The following is a 22,722-nucleotide window of genomic DNA, read 5'->3' on the forward strand; positions in this document are numbered from 1 at the left end:
GATATGGCTTCTTGATAGGTGGGTAGAGCCTGGTGAGGACCGCCAGATGCCTTTTAACCACCGGGTTGGAAGATGAGAAGACCTCCTCCTCCGAGTTCCGGTAGGCTCCTATTGCCGCCAGATAGGCGCGGCATGTGTCTACTTGCACCCCCGAGTGTGTGAGTTGTGCTGAGAAAGAGAGCACGTCGTCCAACGTGCAGGTCAGCGGATCGACCGCCTTTGATTCTGCCCAGTTACAAAACCTAGTCCACTTGCTTTTGTACTGGCTCCTAGTAGCATTGCTCCCATCGCTGTATGTTGACTAGGTTAGCCTGACAGATGCAAATGCTTTAGTGTGACCTGTTCAAGAACCACCCTGCAAGGGCTAACTTCTGGGGTGCGGGGTGGATGACCCTGCCTCACTGCTGAGAAAGTAGGTGAGCTGGGCCCAGCGGAAGGTGCGTCAGGGGCTGATCCGAAAGGCTAAGCAGTTCCGAGTACCATGGCCTTGCCGGCCACCAAGGAGCTATCAGAATGATACGGAGGTGCTGGGACTCCCTTGTCTTGCAGATCACCCTGTGTACTAGGGGAGTGAGAGGGAAGGTATATGCGCTCATGTTGTTCCACTCTATCTGCATCACATCTCCCAGAGAGCCCCAGCTCTGTCCCTTCCAGGACGTGAACTAGGGGGACCTCCTGGTGGACCAGGTGGAAAAAAGATCAAATTAGGGATGACCCCATCTGGCTAAGATCGCCTGAAGGACCTGCTCATTCAACTGCCTTTCGTAGATGTCCGCACCCAGCCTGCAGAGCCTGTCAGCCTTCAGGGTGGACTCCCTTGGGAGGTAGATTGCTGCCAAGTGTATGTTGGTTATCAGAGCCCACCCCAAATGTTGACTGCTAGAGTGCAGAGGGGGGAGACCTGGTGCCACCTTGCTTGTTGATGTAATACATGCTGGTGGAGCTGTCAGTTTGAATGAGGATCACCTTGCTACTGATCCTCGGGAGTAAGGCTTTGAGAGCGAGCCAGATGGTCATCAACTCGAGCAAGTTGATGTGGGCCTCCTGCTCCTGAAGGGACCAAACCTCATGGACACTGTGGCTGTCCAAGGTAGCTCCCCAGCCCTCTACGGATGAGTCCATGGTGATGGTAACCTGCTGTGCTGGAGTCCAGAAGGGCCGTCCCATCCGCAAGTTGTCATCCATGCTCCACCAGACCAGGTCCTGGTGGAGATGAAGTGGGATGCTGACCAGCTCCGCCTCGGAACCCTTCTCCTGACTCCAGGAGGCTGCGAAGTGCAGCTGCAAGTTCCTCATTCTGAGCCTCATGTAAGGCACTGCCAGGAGGCATGCCACCATGATGCCTAGTAGGTGTTGGTACAACCATGCTAAGGTCACTGCTCTGCTGAGAAAATGCCCTGTGGCCCTCTTGATGGCTGTGATCTTGTCCTCTGAGGGGAAAACACTCTCTGAGCTTGTGTCCCAGATGAGGCCCAGGAACGTTAGATTCTGCGTCGGCTCCAGCTGTGACTTCATGAGGGCGGAGGAGGTGTGGTGGACCGCCTCCGGAGACCCTGCCCTGACGAACCAGTCGTCTAAGTATGGATAAACTAGGAGACCTTGGGCCCTAAGAAGGGCTGCCACCGCGTTCATCAGTCATGTAAAGACCCTTGGGGGCTGAATTAAGGCCAAAGGGTAGAACCTTATATTGGAAATGAAAGCCCATGATCCTGACCCTCAGAAAGGACCAATGGGGCAGCCAGATCGAGACGTGTAGGTATGCATCCTTCAGATCCAGGGAGCACATCCAGTCTCCCATGAACAGTTTCTCCGCTATCAGCTCTGGGGTAACCATCTTGAATATTTGAATAGGAAGGGAAAGGTTCAAGGTGGAAAGGTCCAACACAACTCACAGGCCCGCCTGGTTCTTCTTGTGTATGGCAAAAATCTGTGAATAGAAGCCCACACCCCGCTGGGAGGGTGGGGCTTCTTCCACTGTCTGACTCTCTATGAACGAGTGAATTTCCGCCAACAGAGTTGCTGTCCCAATCTGTGGGAGCAGAGGGGAAGGAGGGATAGGTAGGCGGTAGCCCTTGGTCACTACTGACAGGATTCAGGGTCTGCGAACCTCGTGCGCCAGCATTGGGAGTGAAGGGCAAGCCTGCCCCCCCACCGTAGACACATTGACCTGGGTGGGCGTGTCATGCCTTTGTTCTGGCTGAGGAGGGGGCTGAATAAAATTCTTGTGCGTGGCCCTGTGTTGTTTGTGCCGGTGTTGGCTCGAAGACCTGTCCAGTTGTCTGGACCATTGTTCCTGGAAGCCCCAGAAACCACAGAAGGACCGACCCTTGTCCAATTGCTGGTGCGTCTGGCTGTATGCATTAGGAGTGGCCTTAGTGAGGATGGATAAGGATTTGGCAGTATGAACTGTTCTTTCTATCCAGTTTCTCATCCGTAGTGGAATGGAAGAGGTTGCCACCCTTAACGGGAAGGTCTAGTTTGCGCTCCTGGACGTCCGGGTTGAACTTGGTCACCCGTAACCTGGTCGTCCTTTTCATGTCCGTAGCGATGCAAAAGGCACAGCTTGAGGTGTCACTGTGCACCACCGTGGACTCCATAATGTCCTGTGCTACAATTTTGGCCCAGGGAAGCATTGGAATACATTTTCTTCCCATATGCTTCTAGGATTTTCTTCTCCTTACCGAGGAGTGCAGAGGCTGATGTAGCCAAAGACAATTGTGGCTTGGAGTACAGTGAAGCTGCGGCGATCACAGAGGAGTGTGGCTGCGGATGTGCCGAAAGCAAGAGGGGGTCCCCTCCATCTGCCTAAACTGGCATTGAGGCGCCTGTTGGTAGGCTGTGCCGAATGGGGTTTAAGACATCCCTTTTGGCAAGTGCCACCACATCTTTTTGCATCGGGATCCGCAGTCTGGCCGAGGGGCATAGAGTGAGGACCTCTGCTAGGACCCCCAGCTCCGGTTGTTCCACCTCAGGCTGAGGAAGACACACGTATTTGGCCAATCCGGCGTGCCGCTCATGGAAGGCCTCGGCCGATGACGGTATGTTGGGGTCCTCCTCCTCATCCATGTTCATCAAGGTGTCCTGCTGGTCTGGTGTCGCTGGAGGAATGCTAGTCGCCGGTGGCTGTGGTGTACTGAGAGGAGCCGGCGGCTGTTGAGGCGGCTGTGGGGCTGCCAAGACCATTGGAGGCATGGGAGCAGGCGTGGCAGAAACTGGCAAGGGCAGCTGGGGCTGTACCATGGGGAGAGTCGCTGGAGCCGGTAGTGATGCTTACAGGCAACCCGTCAGACATCTGTCTGGTACTAGGGCATAACCCCTCAGGTGTAGACCCAGTAATTGAAACTTGCGGTCCCTTAGTGACATCAACAGTAGGATCTAGTGGCCCTTCGGCATGGTGGCCGGTAGCTGAAGCAGCCTTGGTACCCGCCCTTGTACAAGAACCTGAAAGGTCCCTCTTGCTCATGCACTTCCTGTGGGAGGAGTCACCTTTGCTGGGTGTGGATGAAAAAAGTGCCCCTACCTTGGGCTTGGACTTTTGCTTGACGAATTCCTTTAAGTACTCTGGAGGCGACCTTCCGAAGAGCTCCCTCCACCGAGCTAGTCTGTTCTTCAGAACGTGCAGTGCCAGTGCGTCGCACGCATGGTCAGGGGCCAAGGCAGCGGAGGCAGAGAGCATGGGGGTCAGACGTAGGAAAGAGCCTCTCGCAGGCTGGACACCTGCTGAAGCCCGCTGACGTTGACATGCACTGGGGAGGAGCGTGGCGCCAGAGGACAGAGGTATCTGATTAAAGACAAGAAGAAGACAAAAAAACACTTGTCTGGGGAAGAACACGTGGAATTAGTAGGCCAGAGGCCTAACCCAGGAGTGCTGGTGAAAGTGGCCCATTCCCGTCAACACGGAAAAGAGGACTGGGGGGTGGCGACGGTGGGTGGATCAGGGGAAGAAGATTTTATCTGGTGAAAAAGTTTCTGTCTGCAGTCCCTAGCGAGGGACGCCCATATAGTATGGAGGAAAGGGGACGGGATGTAAGAGTAAGTGCCACAGTATACTCTTTTACCATCTGGTTGTCTAAATCTTCTAATTCTGATCTTGTTAAGACTATGCTAGACCGATCAGCTAATTCCAACCTTTTCCTGAACAGGACTGTGATGAAGAAGACTGATGACAAAACAAATAGTATAGCGGACTCAAGTAACAGAAAGAAGATGATCATCAGAAAGATGAAGATTTCCAGCCATGCAAGTACTGAGAAGAAGCGGCCCTCAGGAGCAATTAAAAGTGGACCAGAAAAGAAGCAGGAACATTATAGACTTCTGCAGAAGAGCGGTAATGCGAGTCTCATAAAAACAGACAATGGACTAAACACTCTCAGGCAGCCGCTGGAGTTGGCAGGTGTGCTGCACACCAAACACGAGAGATTCAAACCTGCCTCACTGTTCATGAGGGAGAGAACTCCGACAATGGCAATCCGCTGCATCTGATGATCCACAGGTCTGCAGGAGCAGACCGGTGCATAGCAGTGCTAAGAGGAGGAAGGAACGCAGAATGCAGCTGGGAACACCGTCACACAGCCGGGGGGAAAGCAAGACGCCAGAGAAGTCGAACGGAATGCCCGCCATCCCAGAAAGCCCCAGCGATGTGCTGAAACCCCCCCAACAATGTAAAGGGTGGCACAGGAGACTTGGAGGGAACGCAGGGCGTATTAACAAGAGGGCGCCTGCAGTTGCCCCTATGCCTTTTCGCAACCATAACGCTTGGGTGGCACGCAGTAGGGGCAGAAAGTCTACAAACCACCTTCGCCGCATTGCAGTGGTGGAACAAAGTCAGTTGACCACCAGGGAAGGGTGGAGGAATCCAAACACCATAACGAGAACTTGAGAGGGAGAGTCCCTCATGACTTAAATGTCATGATGGTCTGTGTCAAAGAGTTCATCTTAAAAGTCTGCCTGTATCCCAAACCAATCCTTGCCCTCACAACGGAAGCTAATAAATGTACACGGATGTCAAAGTTAAAAGAAATAGTGTTCAACTCAAAGTTCGGAGCTTCGTCCAGCTCACAGCTTTCTTTCAGCTCCCCTTCCCATAGCATAGGAAAGTTCCATGAAAAAGTCTCAAAGTTTGCCTTCCTCCAGTTCAAAGCGATATAGATCAGAACCAATCCTTGGGGTTGCCTTCCCCAAGTTTCAAGTAGCACAATCCAAAACAAAAAGGGTCTTGAGACTCTTACCAAGACAAGTGTGGTCCTTCAGGTCTCAGGGTACCCTTCCCCAAGATGTCAACTTTGCCACTTGCACTTGCTTCAATCTTTCAAAAAGTCTTAACAAAATCACCAGGTCCACCTGACCCTCTTTCTAGTTTACTTTGCCCGTTCATTTGCAGCGGTCTCATTGGGCTGTTTCACGCTGTCCTTATCTTTCACCATTCAGGGCTCTCTGGTCTAGGCACAGTTGTTGGACTGCACGGGTGGCACAATCAGGATCCCCGGCCTCCTCAGCTCACACACGTTCCTTAGCACTTACTCCTGCACACCGAGTCACCTCCGTTTAACTCCTTTTTATGGCCTCTTGGCTTAAGGTGTAATCTTGCGCTCCTCTGGCTTCTCCTTGATAGCCTTGTGGCTCTGCCACCACGTGTCACACACATCTTGCCAAACTGTGGCCTTGCCGCACTGCCTTCACTCATAAAAGTTCATGCTTTGGCTCCCTTCACCCTTCAATGTACTTGACTTCAAGGTTTGAGTTAAATCATTGTGCAACATGCATTCAATATTGGTTACTTTCAGTTCAGTGTTCAATGTGCACTTATGTTCTTAATTATATTTGTTTTTAATATGCACTTTTCTGCTTCAATGTTAAGTTTCTATTTAATTTGGTATTCAATATGATTTAACATGTATTTATTTGCTTACTTTCATGGACCGTTGTTCCTTTACGGTCCTATGGGAGCATCCAAGTGCTGGAGCGCCTTCCCGACACGCGCCAGCCTTCTGTGCCTCTTCCCGGTGGTTCCCGCGAGCACTGCTTGCTCACCATGTTTCCTTCCTCACACCAGACTGCCATTGCTTCTTCCTGGACGCAGAGAGCGCCCTCTGTGCTCCGTGCTCCCCTCTATGGCGGCTCCTATGCTTGTGGTAAGTACACAGCCCTCTCACATCAGGTCCCACAAGTGTTCTGGGATAATGGGCAGCATTCTGGCTCTTTCTCCAGTTCCACCACAGCTGCCACCTCAAAAGGGTCTCCTGCGGTTCTTCCACACACAGGTCTCTCTGTTGCTCCCTGCCCTGCTGGGCTGGTCTCTTCGTATACACCTGCAGCCCCTTGACAGGCTGCAGGTGTGTATGCTTCATTAGCTCTTCCTGACCATAGTTAAAGGGACATGCCTGACCCTCACAGCTCCTTGCAGGCATCTTCTTCGTCACAGTACCAAAGTGGTGAAACAGTATAGTCTTCATCACTCTTAGTTGCCTCTTCTTCATCCTAATACTGTCTGTTTGTTTATTTATTTGCAGCGCGCGCCAGACCTGGAGGTATCGGGGCGCAAAAACACAGACCTGAAGGTATCAGGGCGCAAAAACAAGAATACTTTAAGCTTACAGGTTACAATTACAAAATAAGAGTTAAAAACATGATGAAATAAGTACAAGAGGTACGTATATACCAAAATGGTTAGATTTTATCGGTCGTTTTCTTTGAGCCACTTGACAATGTTTAATCTAAAGTGTGGATAAGACTGGCCAGACCTCAGTCAAGCTAAGTGTTACATGTGGGAAAATGAGGGGAACTGGCTTATAAAAGCCCATAAAGGTTGGGGGAGGGTTAGGTTGGTCGTTAATAGGGAAATAGAATACCATGTCTTGGCCAAAGGCACCCCACTCCCAATCCTCAAGGACCCTCCAGCCAGGTGATCCTCCTTTGCTTCTCCACCCCCATGGTCGGGATCCAAGACCAATGGCTTTTCCCTGGCCCCCTGTGCAGAGGATCCAAGGGGAGTAGGAGTGAGAATACCCTCAGGGCTCTAACAGGGAATAACCCCCAAAGGAGAGTCAGAGACGCTAAACAAGATAAACAATCCTCTTCCCCGTAGCAGTACTTGGCAGGGAAGTGAACCAAGTGGGGCAGCACAAAGAAGAGAAACCAGGGCCTGGAACCCAAAGCAAGAGTGATACGAGTCATCTTCATCGTGGCAGTGAAGTGAACGAAGTGGGGCAGCACAAAGAAGAGAAACCAGGGCCTGGAACCCAAAGCAAGAGTGATACGAGTCCTCTTCATCGTGGCAGTGAAGTGAGCCAAGTGGGCCCAGTCAGAGAAGAAGAGAAACCAGGGCCTGGAACCCAAAGCAAGAGTGATACGAGTCCTCTTCATCGTGGCAGTGAAGTGAACCAAGTGGGGCAGCACAAAGAAGAGAAACCAGGGCCTGGAACCCAAAGCAAGAGTGATACGAGTCCTCTTCATCGTGGCAGTGAAGTGAGCCAAGTGGGGCAGCACAAAGAAGAGAAACCAGGGTCTGGAACCCAAAGCAAGAGTGATACGAGTCATCTTCATCGTGGCAGTGAAGTGAGCCAAGTGGGCCCAGTCAGAGAAGAAGAGAAACCAGGGTCTGGAACCCAAAGCAAGAGTGATACGAGTCCTCTTCATCGTGGCAGTGAAGTGAGCCAAGTGGGCCCAGTCAGAGAAGAAGAGAAACCAGGGTCTGGAACCCAAAGCAAGAGTGATACGAGTCATCTTCATCGTGGCAGTGAAGTGAGCCAAGTGGGCCCAGTCAGAGAAGAAGAGAAACCAGGGTCTGGAACCCAAAGCAAGAGTGATACGAGTCATCTTCATCGTGGCAGTGAAGTGAGCCAAGTGGGCCCAGTCAGAGAAGAAGAGAAACCAGGGTCTGGAACCCAAAGCAAGAGTGATACGAGTCATCTTCATCGTGGCAGTGAAGTGAGCCAAGTGGGCCCAGTCAGAGAAGAAGAGAAACCAGGGTCTGGAACGCAAAGCAAGAGTGATACGAGTCCTCTTCATCGTGGCAGTGAAGTGAGCCAAGTGGGCCCAGTCAGAGAAGAAGAGAAACCAGGGTCTGGAACCCAAAGCAAGAGTGATACGAGTCATCTTCATCGTGGCAGTGAAGTGAGCCAAGTGGGGCAGCACAAAGAAGAGAAACCAGGGTCTGGAACCCAAAGCAAGAGTGATTCGAGTCATCTTCATCGTGGCAGTGAAGTGAGCCAAGTGGGCCCAGTCAGAGAAGAAGAGAAACCAGGGTCTGGAACCCAAAGCAAGAGTGATACGAGTCATCTTCATCGTGGCAGTGAAGTGAGCCAAGTGGGGCAGCACAAAGAAGAGAAACCAGGGTCTGGAACCCAAAGCAAGAGTGATACGAGTCCTCTTCATCGTGGCAGTGAAGTGAACCAAGTGGGGCAGCACAAAGAAGAGAAACCAGGGCCTGGAACCCAAAGCAAGAGTGATACGAGTCATCTTCATCGTGGCAGTGAAGTGAGCCAAGTGGGCCCAGTCAGAGAAGAAGAGAAACCAGGGTCTGGAACCCAAAGCAAGAGTGATACGAGTCCTCTTCATCGTGGCAGTGAAGTGAGCCAAGTGGGCCCAGTCAGAGAAGAAGAGAAACCAGGGTCTGGAACCCAAAGCAAGAGTGATACGAGTCATCTTCATCGTGGCAGTGAAGTGAGCCAAGTGGGCCCAGTCAGAGAAGAAGAGAAACCAGGGTCTGGAACCCAAAGCAAGAGTGATACGAGTCATCTTCATCGTGGCAGTGAAGTGAGCCAAGTGGGCCCAGTCAGAGAAGAAGAGAAACCAGGGTCTGGAACCCAAAGCAAGAGTGATACGAGTCATCTTCATCGTGGCAGTGAAGTGAGCCAAGTGGGCCCAGTCAGAGAAGAAGAGAAACCAGGGTCTGGAACCCAAAGCAAGAGTGATACGAGTCATCTTCATCGTGGCAGTGAAGTGAGCCAAGTGGGCCCAGTCAGAGAAGAAGAGAAACCAGGGTCTGGAACGCAAAGCAGGAGTGATACGAGTCCTCTTCATCGTGGCAGTGAAGTGAGCCAAGTGGGCCCAGTCAGAGAAGAAGAGAAACCAGGGTCTGGAACCCAAAGCAAGAGTGATACGAGTCATCTTCATCGTGGCAGTGAAGTGAGCCAAGTGGGCCCAGTCAGAGAAGAAGAGAAACCAGGGTCTGGAACCCAAAGCAAGAGTGATACGAGTCATCTTCATCGTGGCAGTGAAGTGAGCCAAGTGGGCCCAGTCAGAGAAGAAGAGAAACCAGGGTCTGGAACCCAAAGCAAGAGTGATACGAGTCATCTTCATCGTGGCAGTGAAGTGAGCCAAGTGGGCCCAGTCAGAGAAGAAGAGAAACCAGGGTCTGGAACGCAAAGCAAGAGTGATACGAGTCATCTTCATCGTGGCAGTGAAGTGAGCCAAGTGGGGCAGCACAAAGAAGAGAAACCAGGGTCTGGAACCCAAAGCAAGAGTGATATGAGTCATCTTCATCGTGGCAGTGAAGTGAGCCAAGTGGGCCCAGTCAGAGAAGAAGAGAAACCAGGGTCTGGAACCCAAAGCAAGAGTGATACGAGTCCTCTTCATCGTGGCAGTGAAGTGAGCCAAGTGGGCCCAGTCAGAGAAGAAGAGAAACCAGGGTCTGGAACCCAAAGCAAGAGTGATACGAGTCATCTTCATCGTGGCAGTGAAGTGAGCCAAGTGGGCCCAGTCAGAGAAGAAGAGAAACCAGGGTCTGGAACCCAAAGCAAGAGTGATCCGAGTCATCTTCATCGTGGCAGTGAAGTGAGCCAAGTGGGCCCAGTCAGAGAAGAAGAGAAACCAGGGTCTGGAACCCAAAGCAAGAGTGATACGAGTCATCTTCATCGTGGCAGTGAAGTGAGCCAAGTGGGCCCAGTCAGAGAAGAAGAGAAACCAGGGTCTGGAACGCAAAGCAAGAGTGATACGAGTCATCTTCATTGTGGCAGTGAAGTGAGCCAAGTGGGGCAGCACAAAGAAGAGAAACCAGGGTCTGGAACCCAAAGCAAGAGTGATACGAGTCATCTTCATCGTGGCAGTGAAGTGAGCCAAGTGGGCCCAGTCAGAGAAGAAGAGAAACCAGGGTCTGGAACCCAAAGCAAGATTGATACGAGTCATCTTCATCGTGGCAGTGAAGTGAGCCAAGTGGGCCCAGTCAGAGAAGAAGAGAAACCAGGGTCTGGAACGCAAAGCAAGAGTGATACGAGTCATCTTCATCGTGGCAGTGAAGTGAGCCAAGTGGGCCCAGTCAGAGAAGAAGAGAAACCAGGGTCTGGAACCCAAAGCAAGAGTGATACGAGTCATCTTCATCGTGGCAGTGAAGTGAGCCAAGTGGGCCCAGTCAGAGAAGAAGAGAAACCAGGGTCTGGAACGCAAAGCAAGAGTGATACGAGTCATCTTCAGCGTGGCAGTGAAGTGAGCCAAGTGGGCCCAGTCAGAGAAGAAGAGAAACCAGGGTCTGGAACCCAAAGCAAGAGTGATACGAGTCATCTTCATCGTGGCAGTGAAGTGAGCCAAGTGGGCCCAGTCAGAGAAGAAGAGAAACCAGGGTCTGGAACCCAAAGCAAGAGTGATACGAGTCATCTTCATCGTGGCAGTGAAGTGAACGAAGTGGGGCAGCACAAAGAAGAGAAACCAGGGCCTGGAACCCAAAGCAAGAGTGATACGAGTCATCTTCATCGTGGCAGTGAAGTGAGCCAAGTGGGCCCAGTCAGAGAAGAAGAGAAACCAGGGTCTGGAACCCAAAGCAAGAGTGATACGAGTCATCTTCATCGTGGCAGTGAAGTGAGCCAAGTGGGCCCAGTCAGAGAAGAAGAGAAACCAGGGTCTGGAACCCAAAGCAAGAGTGATACGAGTCATCTTCATCGTGGCAGTGAAGTGAGCCAAGTGGACCCAGTCAGAGAAGAAGAGAAACCAGGGTCTGGAACGCAAAGCAAGAGTGATACGAGTCATCTTCATCGTGGCAGTGAAGTGAGCCAAGTGGGCCCAGTCAGAGAAGAAGAGAAACCAGGGTCTGGAACCCAAAGCAAGAGTGATACGAGTCATCTTCATCGTGGCAGTGAAGTGAGCCAAGTGGGCCCAGTCAGAGAAGAAGAGAAACCAGGGTCTGGAACCCAAAGCAAGAGTGATACGAGTCATCTTCATCGTGGCAGTGAAGTGAGCCAAGTGGGCCCAGTCAGAGAAGAAGAGAAACCAGGGCCTGGAACCCAAAGCAAGAGTGATACGAGTCATCTTCATCGTGGCAGTGAAGTGAACGAAGTGGGGCAGCACAAAGAAGAGAAACCAGGGCCTGGAACCCAAAGCAAGAGTGATACGAGTCATCTTCATCGTGGCAGTGAAGTGAGCCAAGTGGACCCAGTCAGAGAAGAAGAGAAACCAGGGTCTGGAACCCAAAGCAAGAGTGATACGAGTCATCTTCATCGTGGCAGTGAAGTGAGCCAAGTGGGCCCAGTCAGAGAAGAAGAGAAACCAGGGCCTGGAACCCAAAGCAAGAGTGATACGAGTCATCTTCATCGTGGCAGGGAAGTGAACCAAGTGGGGTAGCACAAAGAAGAGAAACCAGGGTCTGGAACGCAAAGCAAGAGTGATACGAGTCATCTTCATCGTGGCAGTGAAGTGAGCCAAGTGGGGCAGCACAAAGAAGAGAAACCAGGGTCTGGAACCCAAAGCAAGAGTGATACGAGTCATCTTCATCGTGGCAGTGAAGTGAGCCAAGTGGACCCAGTCAGAGAAGAAGAGAAACCAAGGTTGTGGACCCTTCTAACACTCAGGCTGGGTGTTGCAGGTGTGAAGCCTAATGAAAGATGACCAGGGGAAGGGAGTCATTCATCCTGGTTGTAAGGAACTGATAACAATATACCAGAAGGGGGTCATTCTTCTGGTAACCCGGACAGGCAGTAAGGTTGAAAAAGGGAAGGGGAAGGGAGTCATTACCCGGGCTATCTGAGACTGGACGTCAGGAGAAGGGAGACATTCTCCTGGCCCACCAAGAATGTATTGTGTGGAACTTTAATATAAAGGGAAGGGACCAATTCCCCTGACAATGTGAGAGAAACGGGACTGTTCTAAGATTTGGGAACGGTTTCAATAAACCATAACCCCAGAGAAGGGAGCCATTCTCCTGGGGCCATAACAGTACCGCCTTATTCTTTAGTTTCTAGTGAAAGGGACAGAAGTAAGGTTTCCTTCACACATGATGGTGGACACTTGAGTTGACAGACACCTTATCTTTAGTTAAGGCAGGGAAACCCCCTCTTAGGAATAGGAACAGATAGGTTTTCTCTTGCTTTCTTGTTTAAATAGAAGTCTTTAGCCCCAAACATGCCATCCTTTGTGTTGGCCTCCTTCTGCACCCTTATAAGGTGCAGAAGCATGGATTCAATCCCGAGCTTGTTAAAACCACGGGTGAAACCTGCAAGAGGACTTGAATGTCTGATAAAGAGGCTTGTTAAGATTGCGCCATCTGGCAGGTTTAGGGCAAAGGGATTCCTGGGCATGGAGCTGATGGCAGGAGTAGTTTATGGCTGTTACGAGTGCAACAAATGTTAGATGTTTATTAAGTGGTCTTAAGTTTTTCTACTATTGGAGCTCAGTGTTTAGTCATATGACACTTGCTGGAAACAGCCTGGTCACCTCACCAGGTTTTGGACCATAGTGATTTGCCAGGTTCACTCAACTTGTTCAAGTGGGAAATGTGCTCTCTTCTGCCATCTGCCCCTTTGTTTCCTTCCATAAGCTCTCACTACTTTGATCTTCCATTGGCTGCTCACTTCTGCGTCCACCCACTCCCCCACGCCATCTGCATGAGGAAAACTATGGCCAAAAGCATGAAATACTGCAGTCCCACGAACAGGAGCCCGAGATGTACCCCAATTAATCATGCCAGAGGAGCACTGTGTGTACCTTTTTTCAACATAAGGCTTTAATTGAGCTATAAAAACATAGCTGAGCAAAAGAGACACACAATATCAATCTGCCGATGTTCCTTTCCTATCTGCTCTCCCCTTTCTTTCCACTCCTCCTTCAACCTTCACCCGCAACCATCCTCCATCAGCTCCTCCTGACCACCATTACCATTTAGCATCACTCTCCCCTACCCTACGCTACCCTCACAAAGTCTTCTTGGCCTGGATAGGGAGAATCTAGGATGAGCTGAGCAACAAGGTCCTCAGTCCTTATTCCATCTCAGATGGTGTGCGCTGAGCAGCACTTCCCTGAACACTGTGGCTTCTCCCAGCAGGCCACAGAAGCGGTCCTGCCATCTTGTGAAAGACAAACAAGCTTCACAGAGTGCAGGCCTCCTGATATCACTCCTGGTGCGGTGTGGCAGAGAAAGGGGATGAGAGGGGCGCTGCTCTCCTGCAACTCCCCCTATACGTCATTGTCTGGTACATGCTGTTTATAATATGCAATTGTCCATGATGACTTCTTGTTTGACATCTTTAGTTTGATTTGCTACTGAATGTTACAATTCCGTTCAATAAATGATAAATGATTGGGTATTAAGCGCACAATAAATAACCTGAGATTTCTAAGCGCAGACCCGGGGTCGAACCTGTGTTGCTATGTGTCGTCTTGCTTCCAAGGCTAGCACATTGCCCCTGACCTATCCTCCCGAGACACGCTTTGAAACACTTGTGTATAGGGACGTTATAAATGCCATATCATATGAATGTGTCCTTCTATTTCCCGAAGAAAGAGGTGTGTGTCTCTCCTTGGTGGGCCCTGGCCCCTGCGCTGCCCCGGCAATTAAACCACGAGGGAGGATTTTTTGGAATAGCTCATACTGCAAACTCAATCACTTCGAGGGGCTCCTAATTTTGGCATTTAAGGCACAGTAAGATTAAATGATTTTCCAAAGATCAGACACTTTAGTTAAGAGGTAAGCCAGAATTGGAGGCTAGCCTGAAACATAGGTACTTGACCACGCAGCTTCCCAGCTCACTTTGGTACAAATGTGTGTTGGAAGTTTGGTTATAAATTCCTAAAATAATACTCTTTAATACAGATTACTTAAAAAATTCCCAAGCTACAGGATAAACCAACCTGACAATGTATATATATTATTGTAGAAAGAGTAAGGGGGTCTTTTTGTTTTGAATCCTAAATTGCATAGAAGGGACCACTCCTGTTTGCACTGTTTTGCAAAAGGGTCCCTCCAGGCAATTATAATTGTTTTCACCAAGTACTGAAATAGTAAAACACAATCAGAATTGCCTTTTCTCTTAATTTTTCCACTGTGTGTCTGGAAAAGTCTAAATCCTACAATGGATTCCTTTGGTATATGCTTGCTTTTACCACTAAAGCCTCAATCATATGGGGTCATTTTCCGGGTACTGCGGAGTGGAAAATGTAGCAGTTACATGCTTTTTAAAAGCAGAAAACGACCCCATATGACTGTAGCTTTATTTTCCCCTCCTGAATGGAAGTCTCCAAGCTCCAGCATGCAAATTAATAAGAACTTAACTTACAAAAAATCTCATACAGACACAACGTGAAAAGAACTGCATGAGAAGGTCATTGTTGCACACAGCTTGTTCTGCAACGCCATAATTCCCACTCGCCCAACAGTAACACTTAAATATTCATTAAAACCTTATATCATTTGAAGACAAAAAAGTGGCAGAGCAATGGTCGTTTCCTTTTCCCATCTCGAATCACTTCCTGTAAATAACCTGCTGCCGAGACATGTTAATGAGATAAGGCCTCACTGGGACAGGCTATGCAGCCCTGGCAGACATTGAGTAAATATGAACAGTGTTGGAATGCAAACAGAATCATCCATCATCTGTATCCTGGGTCCCTGCTCTGCCTATCACCCCTCTGTCTGCTGTTATCAAGTCAGTCCTTATCAGTCAAAAATCACAACGTTCTGGCCGGGCAGGCTAGGCTTCCACACAACCAAACATTCTATTTAAGGTCAGAACCCCACTGGTAAATACCCACGAGACGAGTAGCTGACGCTGGTCCATAGGTGCTGCCCTGGCCTTGACATGTTCAGGTAAGGCCTTGTTGGACCAACATAGAGAGGCGCAGCTTGATTCCCTAGGCTTAGCAAGCAAGGCACCCACATCTGAGCATATACACTTTCACTTTCACTTACAGAGAGAAACTGAGGCCAACATGCATTGGCAAAGCCAACAGTGTGGGCGTTTGGGTACATATGGGATAGGCATCTGTCAGGCACTGCCATAAGGGTACAACTCGGCCATAGGATGGGAACAGCTAGAAAATGGTGCGAGCGCCTGGGCATATGGTGTAATTGCCTGGCAAAGCCTGTCCAACACCTATACCCAAGCCAAAACTGTTGGCTTTGTGATTGCTTGTTTTAGACAGCCCTGCGGTGCAGGTACCGGATATGAAGAGACACGTATTGCTTATAAATGACCTGGATGAAGAGACACATTTTAGTACAACAGGAGAACATTTACACATTAAACACTCCGAAGAACACTTGGATAAAACACTAGCAGGGCCTGTACAGCACAATGTTTGAGCTAGCTCTGCCACAAAGTAACACCAGAGTGTCCAAGCGGGTACATTTCAGCGGCTAAGGCAGGTAGGTGGTGTGAATGCCATAGGTATCAACATGGCAATGGGTGGGTAAATGACCGAATGCGCCCACATGATGTTTGTACCTCCTAACATTCCAGCACTGTCCTGTCTGTGTTCTAATGCAATCGATCTGGTTTACACCCAATAGCCTAATTCAAACCCTTGCATCAAATCACTTTTTGATTTTACTCCTCCTCCCATGCAGAATTACATTGTTCTTACTAGCAACCTTATTCTTTCACTTATACTCAAGTAGTTCATGCAGCAGAATATATACTTTGAACGTAATTTGTAAGGACTCTCATGCCAATGGATGTAAGCCTCTGAATCAGTCATAACCACTGCCATTGCCCTGGTCAGACTTCCATGCCATTGTTTTCAAATCAGACTTGGCCCTACAACTAATGTGAGCAGCACTGCCCAAACTGCTAGACCACAAGGCCTAAAAATGCTTATGGTGGCTTGTGTTCCAGTACAGAGGGGACACGGCTAGCAATTGCGATTGAACTGCATTGTTTAGTCGCAGAACTAAGAGTAATGCCTTGTGCTCTTCTGTAATAGCACAAACATACTAAATAATTATAGAATGGAAGACAGAGAAATTATAGTGGTAATATTTAACACAATGCCTTGCATCAAATAACTTTTTGATTTGACTATCCTCTCTCCCCTGCAGAATTACACTTTTCTTACTACCAACCAGAGGATACTGAATTGGCGCGTCATCGCTTTGAAGGAGCGGTAGTTCTTCAGGAGGTTTTGCCTTTTCTCCGACTTCTTCCTCTTCAACATTTCCTTTGAAAAGCAGAGGATGTTTTACTCAGTTGACCTTGGTTTGTTACCCAGGTACTGGATCCAGAGCCCGATGTGTAGCCAGACTGCACGGCTGTCCTGGCACAATATTGGGAACGTAACCGACATCAGTTTCATGCAAAGCCACTCTGCTGGAAGGATTTGTTGGTTAATTGGCCCAGAGTTTTTAGAGTCTTGTGGCTCCTTTGCCTTTTCCAAGGCTTCACCAACCGCCTTTCCAAATAAAACATTTACTTCGATAGGCATATTTAGGAGGTTGGCCTGAGTTTCAGGATTTGAACCCCGGAACAAAGCATTATTATTCCTCCTCATCCTCCCCCCCGGTTCACTCTAGCCGGAACTACTGCAACAGCCTCTTTCTAAATCTGCCTGCTTCTACTCTCCGTCCTCTGAAACTCATCCAGAACAGGAATGCGAGACTTGTCCTCAGACTCAAGCCCAGGGATCGTATATCTCCAGCACTGAAATCTATGCATTGGCTCCCAGTGGCTGCAAGGATTATGTTAAAGACCCTCTGCATTGTCCAGAAGGCCTTCTGGCGCCTAGGTCCTTCATACCTCCAACTCTCTCTTTGTAAATATTTTCCTACTCTAGCTCTTTGCTCCTCCACCTCCAACTCCCTCAAGATCATTGGCTTCTTCAAGCAACGAGTTGGTGGTAGATCTCTTTCTTCAGCTGGAGCCTCTCTCTGGAACAGCCTCCGTGCCTCTCTGAAACTTCAGGAGAACCATCTCCGGTTCCGGAAACCACTCAAGACGTTCCTCTTTGCTTCTGCCTCCTCTTCTTTCCTCCTGCTGATTTCCTGTCCAATACTGCACTGGTCACCTGGCTACCCTCTTATTTCAGGCCCATGGCCCTGCCCACCCAGTTGCACACCCGGACATCCTCCTGGAAACCCTTGCACTTGGGTTTGTATCTGTAACCCTGCAGTACTCCTACCTGCACTTTTGGACACCAGCTGTCTGCACTTACAAGGACCATTGCACCTGCCACCTGCTGGCTGCACTTCTTGTTATTTTTTTCTCTTTATTTGTTTTGGTTTATATAAACCTTTACAAAATATAAAAACACAATTTCTTTAAATTCATTATACAGTACATAAAAGAGTTACACATTGAATCATATTTAAGATTACATAAAATTACAATTACAATAATACATAAGACATAAAATCATTAGATAACCATACTGATTTTTGCCCACAATTTAAGATAAGGTTTTAAACCTAGATTTAATTCATGTAAATTACAAAAGAGCATAGACATTTCTCAAGAAAGTAGCAACCCGAATGTTTAAGTTGCCTTTGTTATCATGTAACATTCTCATCCAGATAAATTCCCTATTAACACCAGCGTTATTGGGAACATGCTGACCGAAATATTAAGCCTTTTAGCCTTAGGTGCCGGGCATACCAACAAGATATGTTGTAAGGTTTCAACCATCCCTTCCACACAACAAAATCTACACCACTTCCAAGTACCTGACAAAGTTGTTCTTATAGAGTTAATCTGGTTTGTTGATATAACATTAAACCTAAATCGTATAAAATCATTTAAATTCTTTTGCTTGGATAGTTAGATAGGTAAATTTCCATTACCAGAAACCATTTGTTCAATGAGCACACCTGATGGTACAAGTTCGATTCTACAATTCTGTTTTTAGTATATAACCAGTCAAAGCCCTTAACACTTTCTTTAACACGTGAAGGTTTATTCAATAGCGTAATGACTGACATACCCAAACATTTCAAAGTATTTAAAGACTCGGCATTCAAGACTTGTATGAAAGGATTTTCTAAATCCTGACCTACACAGAAATACAGAGATCTTTCATCTGTTGATTTACAATTCCTCCACAACACAAGTCTTTTCCATCTTGCCCAAGCCTTAAGAGAATTTAGGCCAAATTCATACTTAATTAATTCAAATGGGAAGCATTTCGGCAGGAAGTACAGAACTGATTTCCAAATATAGCTCTCAATGTATAACAGATCAACCTCAGACACTCGATTGTAGTTCCACCCCATAAATTAGACAGGGAATAATCTTTTTCAGATAGAACTGCCTTAGTGGAACCATTGTGAATTTGCCAAATTTAGATTCAAGAGCATGCATTTGTCTAATGGCAATATTCGCTTTAAGTTTAAGTTGAGTCCTAAATAAAGGTCTAGGATTAGTACCCAATATCATAAAACCCAGATATTTAAACACCGGCTGTACTTTTAGTTTGTTGTTACCACATGTCCAGGTATAGGGATTTTGCTTCTTATTTATTATTCCAAGACGTACAATAACCGTTTTTGATGGATTGATTTTCAGAGATAGAGAGCTGATAAATTCTTCAAAGGCTTTGAGCAGTCTTTGGAGGCCCACCTTGGTGTTGTCCAGAAGCAGGAAATCGTCTGCATAGGCCAACCAAGAAAGGTAGGTGTTCAAAATTCTGGGGGATACTAAGCCTTTATTGGACAGGGTGTTATCGGCACTACTAACGTACAGATTGAAGATCATGGGTGCCAACCTAAAGCCTTGACGGAGACCATTATGGATTTGGAGTTCTTTCGAAAGAGTGCCCTCAGAATCCAATCTGACCTTCAATCCCGTATCTGAGTAAATGGCCATTACAATATCCAAAAGCGTAGGGGGCATGTTCAATTTTCTCAATCTATCCCACAAAATGGTTCTGTCAACAAAATCAAAAGCAGAACTTAAATCCATGGAAGCGACAAAGGTTGAAATGGCACCCTTCTTCATAGATTTAGCTCTTAGGCTGTTAATTATCAACCCAACACAGTCGGTGCCCATCTTTTTTCTAAATACTATTGGTCTCATATCCAGGATTTCATTCTCTTGAATCCACTTCTGTATGTCTCTCAGAACCAGAGACGAAAACAATTTGGATTCTGAGTCTGCAATGGCTACAGGCCTATAACTCGAGGGGCATTGTCGCAAACCCTTCTTAAAAATTGGGATAGTAATGGAAAGCCTCCAAGACTGAGGAATAACTTTAGTCAATCAAATGTTGATAAACAAAACAAACAATATTTTTTGCCCAAATCACCGGATCCATCTTAAAAATCTTGTTTGATAAATTATTAGGTCCCGGCGCCCCTGAATTTTTAGATTTTGAAATTAGATCTACAATGTCCCCCGTGTTATAGTTCAAAAGCCATTGATGTTTACTTTCCAGTAATACTGGTACCTTGCCCTTTTTAGTGCGATAAATGTTAGAAAAATGCCCCAACCAAGTGAATTTGTTAATGGGGTTGAGGAATACCTCCTTCTGCGATTTGTCCAGGCCATTTATTAGATTCCAGAAGTTGGCTGAGTTAGTCCCTCGTAAAGAGTTTAACATAACTTCACTGTCTCGCTGTGATCTAATAATTTATTTGTTGAATGGGCCAGTTTGTATAAACTTTGTTTTATTTTATTTTGCATAGCCGCAATGTCTGAAGAGGAGTACCCAGCTTTCGTGATCTTTCAAATCTCTTTCCTCATCAAACGTTTACGGTCCCTCACTTCCAAATCAAAAGTGTATGTTTTAGGATTATTCAGGGACTTCCTATAACTGAAAGGTTCCTCCATTTTGGTCAGGGAGCTACTTATATAATCAGTAAATTTAGAGGCCGAATAACGGTCCTCCCGCTGATAGTAGGTGAAACTCTCATAGTCTTTTATCATAGTGGCAGTGAAACTCATTTTTTTTTACCCTGTCCATTTTATTCTATTGCCTGCGCAGTTAGCTACCAGGACATGTTTGCAACTCATTTTTGCAGTTTGTTGAGCCCAGGTGAAGATTTCTAAGGTAAGCATACAGTGGTCACTTGGATTATTATCGATATCATCAAACCTTCCCATGCGATTAAACAAACACACAGAATAGATGATATAATCGATAGTAGATTTCAAGCCTCTGGCTTTCCAAGTGGGCAGGTAGTTAGTAAGTATTTCAAACCCCCAAACCTCAGTAAAGTGTGACCAAATTCTACCCTGCAGCTTGGAATTCCCTCCAACAGAGGGTAACGCTTCTAGGTTAGAGATATATGGGTCACCAATTGAGGGATCCTCCAAGCAATCGGCATTGAGATCCCCAGCAATCCCAACATGCCCCCCCAAATTTACTGCCCACCAAGTTTCCATTAATGAGCTCAAATTACACAGTTCTAACTGGAGTTGGTGATCCGGATGTTCAACGGGATTCCAGTATGTGTTCATAAACAAAAAAGCAGTATCCACTGCATTGAACTCCAAAATATAGCCCACCACTAGAAAGTGATGGGAAAATACTCATTCGCCAGTAATTCTCGGGTTAGTATCTGCTAAGGTGTGTGTCCCGGGATCGGGTTGCACCTGTGGAGCCTGGATTCCTGGAAGGCGTCCGAACTGGAGAGGCCAGGCTGGTGGTGTAGTGTCACCAGCTGATAGTATTATGCTAGTAACAACTCCAAACCGCGCCCGGTTGGACAGGGGAGCAGGGAACACCCCCAGACGTCACAAGACTTCCCCTGCGGGTCTGATGTAGACAAGTGGCAGCACTGGGAGGGATGGAGATGCAACAGACGAAAAGTGTGGAGGATGCACTTGCAGAGTAAGGACACCACAGCCAAAAGGGCGAAGGCAGAGCCTGACAACGTGGTCTTCAGGAGTCAGGAGAAATGGAGTAGCAGGCAAACTTGTGATTCCAAGGAGAACAGGAGAGGAGAACCAATAGGCGAGGCAAGGCAGAAGTCCTTGAACCAACCAAGGTGGCTAGTAGGCAAGCTGGACCCCAGGGCAGACAGCACAGGCGGAATACCCCAAGGGACCCACAGAGGAAAACCAAGGGAGACTAGAACCAGGGAAACCGGCTGGAGAAGGCTGGAATCAGGTGATTGCAGGCAGAGCAGGATACGGGCGCTACTACAGCGAGTCTGGAACGAACCGCGTTAAGATGCGATTCGTTCTCAGACTCGACCGCTATTTATGGCCCTCGGCATGAAGCCGAGGCCTGAGGCGCAGGCTGGACCGCGCTTGCGCAGCAGCCCTGGCCGGGAGTGAAAACGAGGCTCGACACGCAAGCCGCCGGCCTCTGCGTATTGCAGAGCATGCACGCGCCCGAAAACAATACGGCGAGTTCGGATGTCGGGAGATTCCTCTCCCGACTAGCCGAAACCTCGGATAGACCCGCCGAGACTGGCAGCGTCTTGCCGTCCCCCAGGTAAGTGGTCTAACAGTATCATTCTTTACAGCAATGTTAAGACCGCCTTTCGGGTGCCCTAACCGGCCCCCTTGTGCACATAAGGAAGAGACAGTAAAACCCTCCCAACATAGATGAACCTTCGACCAAGATTCTTGAATACAAACAAAATCGTATTGTGAAAGTTCATTCATGAGGATTGCATTGTGCAACAGGTTTGCTGATCCTCTCGAGTTCCAACTCAGTAATTTCAAAATATGTTTGGGAGCTAGAGAGGTTTCCCCAATTGTTTGAGAGTATCAATGGACTCACGAAGCGAGAGGGCAAGCCACTTGCAGTCCTGTTTTTCCAAGTTGTCATCTAGAGCCTGAGTTACTCTAACAGCATTTTTAGAGGGGATTTCTTTCACATTCTTCTAATTCCCTCGCTGAACATGTTTGTTCTGAGGTTGATATTCACAAATTCGAAAATGTTGAATCCTCTACATTGTAACTGCTCAGCCTCTTTCAAAAGAAGATTACGGATCAATGGCGAAGGAATCACTAGTCGTACATAGTCACTTCGGTGCCTGTGTATGTAATCAACTAACACAATGTCTGCAGAAGTGATCAGACTTAGGTCTGTAGTTTGACCCAATAAGGATAATATGAATGGTCTATTTAAGGCTATGTTAGCAGAATCCTTGAATAAGGTAGTCAAGATGAGCCCTGACAAATCCGCGTAAACCGGATCCCTCAGGTCAAGCATGGGTGCTTATCTTTGAGAACCCTTATTATAGAATGTTATAGCTCATCATCATTCGGATTCTGCTTAGTAACAAGGTCTAGGGTACTCATACACACTTTATCCTGTTTTTCTAGGTTGCTGGCACTAGCCCTTCTATTAGTGCTTAAATTGGTGTTGTTAGACACCTCCAGATACGATCTTCCAATCAGTACTGCCAAGGCCAGTATTGACAGTAATGCCTACATGGCTCCTCATTTTGTCAGAACCAATTCCCGTTTCACCCACCGAGCTGTTCTTACTTTCTAACATGACTACCCCATATCGTGTTAGATGAGTAGAATTGTCCCCATCTAGGGGTTTGTAGGAATCAGCAATGTTGACCTGTGGAGGTTTCACATTAAAGATCTCAAACATCTCATCCCTTTGACTCTTTTTTCATAATTTCACATA

General features: G+C 47.9%; 1 protein-coding gene across 1 annotated transcript; it reads left to right on the top strand.

Moving 5' to 3' along the window:
* The first annotated feature begins 4,546 nt into the window (after positions 1-4,546).
* On the top strand, positions 4,547-11,550 carry LOC138480467 (filaggrin-like). The gene is made up of 2 exons (XM_069612249.1): positions 4,547-4,661; positions 7,085-11,550. The coding sequence occupies exons 1-2, from the start codon at positions 4,547-4,549 to the stop codon at positions 11,548-11,550; spliced, it is 4,581 nt and encodes a 1,526-aa protein (XP_069468350.1).
* Positions 11,551-22,722: the final 11,172 nt, after the last annotated feature.

This window comes from Ambystoma mexicanum, chromosome 5p, assembly GCF_040938575.1.
Source record: "Ambystoma mexicanum isolate Mex_15411 chromosome 5p, UKY_AmexF1_1, whole genome shotgun sequence".
Taxonomy (NCBI): domain Eukaryota; kingdom Metazoa; phylum Chordata; class Amphibia; order Caudata; family Ambystomatidae; genus Ambystoma; species Ambystoma mexicanum.